This window comes from Canis lupus, chromosome 25 (genome assembly GCF_003254725.2).
Source record: "Canis lupus dingo isolate Sandy chromosome 25, ASM325472v2, whole genome shotgun sequence".
Lineage (NCBI taxonomy): Eukaryota > Metazoa > Chordata > Mammalia > Carnivora > Canidae > Canis > Canis lupus.
The window spans coordinates 4,287,268-4,295,244 of NC_064267.1; the positions used below are offsets into that span (position 1 = coordinate 4,287,268).

At 36.3% G+C, this 7,977-nt stretch overlaps 1 protein-coding gene across 1 annotated transcript in view; it reads left to right on the forward strand.

Annotated features, from left to right (window-relative positions):
• The window catches only part of CCDC169 (coiled-coil domain containing 169), a 41,110-nt gene extending 37,985 nt beyond the window's left edge, over nucleotides 1-3,125 (forward strand). The window contains 1 exon segment of the mRNA XM_049100839.1: nucleotides 2,547-3,125. Within this exon segment, the coding sequence (XP_048956796.1) occupies nucleotides 2,547-2,646 (100 nt within the window). The 3' untranslated portion in view covers nucleotides 2,647-3,125.
• The last annotated feature ends 4,852 nt before the right edge of the window (nucleotides 3,126-7,977 follow it).

The following is a 7,977-nucleotide window of genomic DNA, read 5'->3' on the forward strand; positions in this document are numbered from 1 at the left end:
ATTTTGTTTATCCATTAATCAATTGATGGACATTTGGGTTGTTTATACCTTTGACTATTATGAATAATGCTGCTATGAATATTCTTACACAAGTTTTTGTGCATATGTGTTTTTAATTCTGTTGGGTATATGCCTTGGAATTGAATTGCTAGGTCAATTGGTAACTCTTGTGCCTTTTTGAGGAACTGCCAAATTATTTTCCAGAGCAGCTGTACCATTTTATATTCCCACTGGCAATGTATATGGATTCTAGTTTCTCCAAATCTTTATCAACATTTGTTATTACTCTTTCTTTTTCTAGCTATCCCAGTACTTGTGAAGTTGTATCTCATTGTAGTTTTGATTTGTACTTACCCCAGGACAAATGATATTAAGTATCTTTTTGTGTACTTGCTTGCTATTTGTATATCTTCTTTGGAGAAATGCCTGTTCAAATCTTTTGCCCATTTTTTAAAAAAGATTTTATTTATTTATTTATTTGAGAGAGAGCAAGAAAGCACAAGTAGGGGGAGTGGTAGAGGGAGAAGGAGGAGCAGGCTCTCCACTGAGCAGGAGTCCAATGTCACTAGATCTCAGGACCCTGGGATCATGACCTGAGCTGAAGACAAACATTTAACTAACTGAGCCACCCAGGCACCCCCTTTTGCCCATTTTTAAACTGGGTTTTTGTCTTGTGTTATAAGAGTACTTTATATATATTCTGGTTACTAGACCTTATCAGATACATGATTTGCAAATATTTTCTCCCATTCTGTTATTGTTTTTTTTTTCCTGTATTAATGATGTTCTTTGAGGCAAAAAAGTTTTGATTTGGATGAAGCCCAATTGATCTTGGCTTCCTAGAATCTTTTTTGTTGGTTACTTGTGCTTTAGGTATCATATCTAAGAAATTTTTGCCTAATCCAGGAGCACAAAGATTTATACATGTTTTCTTCGAAGAGTTTTTATAGCTTTAGCTTCTTTTTAATTCAATTTTTAGTCAATTTTTGTATATAGTGTAAGATTGGGGTCCAGTTTCAGTCTTGTGCATGTTTATCCAGTTGTCCTAACCCCCATTTTTTTTGTAAGGACTATTCTTCCTTATTTGATTGTCTTTGCACCCTTTTAAAAAATCAGTCAACCATAAACATACATTTCTAGACTCTCAGCTCTTCTCTGTTGATCTATAATTTTACCCTTATGCCAGTGCCATACTGTCTTGATGACTAGCTTTTCAGTAAGTTTCGAAATAAGTAAGTGTGATTATTTCAACTTTATTCTTCTTTTTCAAGATGGTTTTGTTTTTTTTGGAGTCTCTTTAATTTCCATATGAATTTTAGGATCAGTTTTTCAACTTTTTTCATAGGGATACCACACAGCTGGGGAAAGGGGGCAAGTTAAAATGCTACAAAGTTTAGTATTTTTGCTAAGTTTCAGGTGTGTGTGTGTGTGTGTGTGTGTGTGTGTGTGTGTGTAGTGTGTTTAACAAATTCTCCAAGATTGCTGCAAGTACTTGGTTACTTTCCTGAGCTCTGAAAAAGTTTCTTCTGACCACTTTTCCCAATTTTTCCATTGCTTTTATGGAGGAAAAAAATTTCTAAAGTCCTTATTCTGTCATTTTTCCTGACATCACTCCCTGAGTAAGGTACTTGTGAAAAGCACCTTCCAGGGAATTGAAGCTGACTCTACTCTTAGGTAAGGGTGTAGGGAAGTTGGCTTTATAAAGATCTGTAAATCAATAAAGGAAAGATGGTCCCATGGAAATCCAAGAACAGGAATCCCAGTATAACTGAGCCCACAGTATTAAAACTAGAATTCAAGGAAGCTTTAAAAACCTGAGCAGAACATCTTAGTTCACTACTATAGTGGTCTGTCATACAGAAAAGTAGTTAAAGGCATAGACTTTGAACTCAGCCTTTCTGGATTCAAATTCCAGATCCACTTACTAACTATATAACCTTGTTTTGCACACCTATATAACAGGGTTAATAATAGTACCTACTTCATAGGGATTTTGTGAGGTTGATGTGAATCAGTTAATAAATAGAATTTAGAACAGTCCCTGACATAAATTATGTTCTTTAAAAATGTTGCTGTTATTTTTATATAATCAACTAGTTCAGTCTCTACTTCACTTTTCTTCTCATTACTGACTGCCGTCTTCACTCTCTACATTTTTTTAATATCACAGACCTTGGTATATCTTAGTTTCAATCTTATTATAATTTTAGGTACATATCTTTGGCTTACTCACAGATCCTTATTTCTTTATTCTCCCTGCCTGACTTCATGGCTTCTCTCTACTTTCTTAGCTTTAATTCATATTTCCAGAGGCAGTATCAGAATGGTCCATCTCATCCCTCTTTGGTCAGAGCCTTTTACATTAGGCCACCTCATGGACTCCTTCCAGGCCTTTGGATTATCTGCCCTTGAGTTGGTTTCCTCTATCTGTAATGAGATAATATGGTAATACATATGGCTGTTTAGGATGGTACTATAAGCATATCATGTTTTTGCTGTACATGATGATGACTGAAGAATTATGATTAACACTTCTTTTATTTCAGGAGAAGATATAATTCAGTTAATCAGAAGACAATGAATGCCAAGAGAGGACCAGTAAAAAAGATTACAAGATCAAACCATCTTCCAAAACTCAATCCGTAATTGTAGAACTGGGTGGATTTCTATATCTTCCTTTTTTTCATCTGTAATATTCAACTGGTGAAGTTAATGTTTAACACATTTTTCAGGGAATGAAATAGACAAGAAAGAACTATCAAACTTCTGTTTAGCTCCTCTTCCAGAAGTTTGTTCCTTTGTCTGTATGAAAATAATTTTCTCAAGTGATAGATCCTAAAACATCTAATAGCATTGCTTATGATTTTAGAAATATCCTAGAAAGCCTGAAGGTTGGCATTATTACACTTAACATTTAATAATATATCCATAACATATGCTGATAGTAACATTGCTATTATATTTGGTTTCTAGTTGACTATCAGCTAAAAATATGAATTCATCAAAACATTTGGCTATTATAGGCTCTATCCTGTTTGGGTCTTTTAAACTTATGGTTTAAACAAAGCTACAAATCAGATGGATTTTATTTTTTTTTAAGATTTTTTATTTTATTTATTCATAGAGACACACAGAGAGAGAGGCAGAGACACAGGCAGAGGGAGAAGCAGGCTCCATGCAGGGAGCCTGACGTGGGACTCCATTCGGGTCTCCTGGATCACGCCCTGGGCTGCAGGCGGCGCTAAACCGCTGCGCCACCAGGGCTGCCAAAATCAGATGGATTTTAAATTTTGATTTGAACTATCATGGTGTTACAGAAATAGCCTTGAACCAATAATCAGCTTGGTTATAATTCCCACCCTGCCGTGAACTTAGGAGATTTTGGGCAGATTCCTTCATCTCATCTTTATTTCCCACATCTGTAAAATGATGGAGGCAAATGATACAACTTCTAAGCTTTGTACTTTGCTAGAAAACTAATATTTAGGGATCCCTGGGTGGCGCAGCGGTTTGGCGCCTGCCTTTGGCCCAGGGCATGATCCTGGCATCCAGGATCAAGTCCCACATCGGGCTCCTTGCATGGAGCCTGCTTCTCCCTCTGCCTGTGTCTCTGTCTCTCATGAATAAATAAATAAACTCTTAAAAAATAAAAATAAAAAGAAGCTAATAGATTGATCTGATCTATGAATTAGAAAATTTTTGAATTTATAGAATATCCTTTTATTTTAACAAGGCAATTTCATAGATATTATCTCAGTTACAGGGAAAGCCTTGTTATCTGGAGAACCACCCAACAGTGAGTTTATCATTATTGGAAATGTTCAAGGCTGAGAGACCTTTGTCAGGGATGTCTTAGAAAGAATTCCTGCAATGAGTGGAAGTTGGATTCAAAGACTGCCAAAAATCCCTTCTGTGATTCCCTGCTCATTTATCAGATAAGAAAACCAGAGACGAAAATCCACTTCCTGAAATGTGATTGTATCATGTAGGCTGTAAATATGGACTTTCAAAAACATTATGGAGGGGATCCCTGGGTGGCTCAGTGGTTTAGTGCCTGCCTTAGGCCTAGGGCGTGATCCTGGAGTCCTGGGATCGAGTTCCGCGTCGGGCTCCCTGCATGGAGCCTGCTTCTTCCTCTGCCTGTGTCTCTGCCTCTGTGTGTGTGTGTGTGTGTGTGTGTGTGTGTGTGTGTGTCTTTCATGAATAAATAAATTTAAAAAACAAAAACATTATGGCTTTACCAGTAGCCACAACTAACAAAACCAGGTATAGTATTATTAATGGCCACTTGTTAAATGTAAACCAAAAACAGGTATTTTTTCATCTATAAGAAACAGTGGTTTTCTTTTTTCTTTAAACAGTGGTTTCAAAATGATAATTTTCAATACTAATACATCTGAAGTTTAAAAGTTCTAGTATACTGCTGGTAGGGATATAAAATATAATTCTTTAGGAAAACAATTTGATTATATTTTCAATTAGCCTTAACATTCATACATTGACTCCATGATTATATTTCTATAATCTATTGTAATGAAAAATCATGCGTATAGAAAATGCAGGATGTTAAATGGTTTAACAGCATTTATAATACCAAAAAATGGAGACTTCCTCACTGTACAATTATATGCATAAGTGGATTGTGATTCATCCACATAGTTTATTATGCGGCAATCAGCACTTTCTAATATTGAAATTATTTCCTCTCATACATTTCCTGCACTTGAAGCACTTCAATGTCATTTATCTTAGCACTTAAATGAACAATCTTATTCATCATTTGTCACCAGCTAGCTTAATACCTAGTATAGGACAGGTAGTTAATACATTTTGTTTAACTTAAATGAATGTTTGCAAAACAGAGTTTATAATATCGTGGGATGATTTAGTAGTGAATGTTAACATAATGGTACAAAGTCAATTCATTGATTTTAACTATTTAAATATATCTGTAGGAGACAAAAAGGGAGCTTTAGTCTACTTATGCCAAAAGACATGTTTCTGCTTTACAAATTTACTGTCCAGCTCTACAAAGGAATGTGAATTAGGCTCCAAATGGTGAGCTAGCGAAAAGCGGGAGGGAGAAGAGGAGACCTGTGGAGTACAAGGGAGCATACCTTGACACAGTGCCGAACTTAGGAAGGCTTGCTTAACTTCCTGTCAAGATTTTACTTTGTAGAGTGAAGATAGAAATAATTGATCTCAAAGGTACCTTTATGTGTGTGTGTGGCACAGAGAGGGGAGTATAAACCTTTTTATTATTTTTATTGCAATAATTCTGGTATCTTAATGTAATAAAAACAAGTAATAGAAATTATAGAACATCATAAAGTATCTAGAAAATTATTCTGACTTTCCAGTTTGTAAATAGTTAAGAAAGTTTTGAAAGTAGCTGACAGCACTAGAGTAATTTGTCTATATAATGTTGAAGGAATTGAGGCAAAGAATAAGGAAATAGTGGGAAGAGATCAATGAAATAATTTCACTCTAGGGTTTAGGAGTTTTCAGGGATAATATTTTCCTCTATCTCTATCGTTTCCTTTTTCTTATTGTTACAACTTAGTTAAGCCTTTATTATAGCCAGATAGCTAGACAAAGGAGAAAAAGGGGGTAAAAATTTCATACTAGGGTGTTGAGAGTCAGTCAATAATACTTCCTGTTGATGGACATGGAGAATTCTTTAATCTTCCTAACTAGAATTGACTTCTTTAGTAAATAAACTCCTTTGATTAACTACCTTGCTTATGCCACTTCTGTGGCTCTAACCACCTCTGTCCTGAATGATAGGTTTATTTTCTTGTATGCTTTCCATGTCTTTTCTGTTACAAGAGAGTTGGCTTCTAGGACAGGTTTTGAGTTGGCGGCAGCGGGGGAGGAGGACTTTAGGGTGGGGCTGGGTATAGGTAGGGCCATGTCTTATTCATCTTTGTATCTCCATCAGAACTTACCTCAGGGACATGCATATTTTTTTTGACACTCATTAAATATCAGAAATGAAAAGGTGGATCTAAACATAAGGTAAATGTTCTATAAGGACCCTTAAGCACATAAGGAATTAAAAAGTCTTGTAGTGTAAAAAATATAAGAATGACAAAGCAAAATATGAATAACCCAAGAATCAAGGCCTTAAGAAAAGGAACTGTAGTTTGAGAGTAACTCTTATAATAATAACCTGCCAAGAGATAGAGGTAAATGAGAAATATGGGGGCATTGCATTAAAACAATTTTTTAAAGATTTTATTTATTTATTTATTTGACAGAGAGAGAGAGAGATAGAACAAGCAGGGATAGCAACAGAGGGAGAGAGAGAAGCCGATTCCCCATTGAGCAGGGACCTAACCATGGGGCTCTATCCCAAGACTCTGGGATCAAGCTGAAGGTAGACACTTAACTAACTAAGTTAGACACATAGACACATAGACACTCCAGTCTATAACATTTTTTTATGTTATCACCTAAATAAATTTCTCTCACCCTAATCACTGAAACTTACAATGGGTAAAATGACTAGATAGGGCTTTGTCTTGTCTTGATTGGTGGGGAGGTAAGTATATTCTGGGAAGAAAGGAACAAAAGGATATTTGGTGATCAAATTGATAGACTGTGGTGAGGCTGCTATGTGCTTACCAGACTTCCTTACCTTTTCTCTAATGGAGCAGAACAAGGTCACGTTTTCCATGTGTGAAACAGATGGTCTAACAGTGCCTGGTGCATATACTACTTTTTTTTAAAGTGATACATGTGTGAAACATGCTGGTAAGTAGTGGTTAATGTATATATGCTGCTGTGTTTAGAAATACGATTGTGAAACGTGTGCAGCTAGGTGTGGTCTTGTGACTATATATATAATCTAGGCATATATGATACACATTTCTGTGACTGGCCCATAAAAACCACCCAGGTGATCATTCTTGGTTGTGCTCTTTGAAAATTTTGATGAGTGGACATCTAGGGTTGAGAAGTAAATGCCAAGGCATCAGGGCATGGTAGAGCCACAGATGAAAGAAACATGTGTGCCTGAATTATTACATATGGCAGATTCACTGATCTCAGCTTCTTGACCCTCATTTGATTGTGGTGTATGGGAAAAGTAAATCCTTCTGTGAATGAGTGTATGTGCATGTGCATGTGTTGTCACTGAGATTTGGGTTTTATTTGTTGAAACAGTTAACTGATATTCACTATTAAAGCACCAAATTATTTTTAGTAAGTCTTACATGTATTTTTTTTTCTTTTCAGTAGATAATGATACTGTTCTTTGAAACCACATAGAGATAAATTTAGCTATTTATTGGTAGTGATGGCCTCTGGCCTGCCTGCATCATTGAGTCAAATTCTATAACATCAATTGATATTTTTTGTTTTTGTTTTTGGAGTAGGGAGAGGGGCAGAAGGAAAGGGGTAGAGAGAATCTCAAGCAGACTCTGTGCTGGGTGCAGAGCCTAAAGTGGGGCTGAATCTCATGGCCTTGAGATCATGACCTGAGCTGAAATCAAGAGTTGGATATTTAGGATATTTAAACCAACTGAGTCATCCAGGCACCCCTCAATTGATATTTTTTATTTTTTAAAATGTTTTATTTACTTATTTGAGATAGAGAGCACGAGCAGGGGGCAGGGCAGAGGGAGAGGGAGAGAGAGAGAAGCAGGCTCTCCTCAGAGTAGTGAGCCTGATGCAGGGCTCGATCCCAGGACTCTGAGATCAAGATCTGAGCTGAAGGTAGATGCTTAACTGACTGAGCCACTAGGCACCCCTCAGTTGATGTTTTTAAATTGGTTCTAACTCAGTGTATTTTTCAGTTTGCTGAACATAACTAGAATTTTATTTTTTTATTTTTTACTAAACAGAATCTCTTGCTTTTCCATCAATGACTTTCTAGGTTATTGTTCTTTTAAGCCTAGTACAAAGGCTATACAGACTGATAGCCAAAGAGACTGTGCTCAAACATTGGTGGAATGCACCAACCAATGCCTGAGC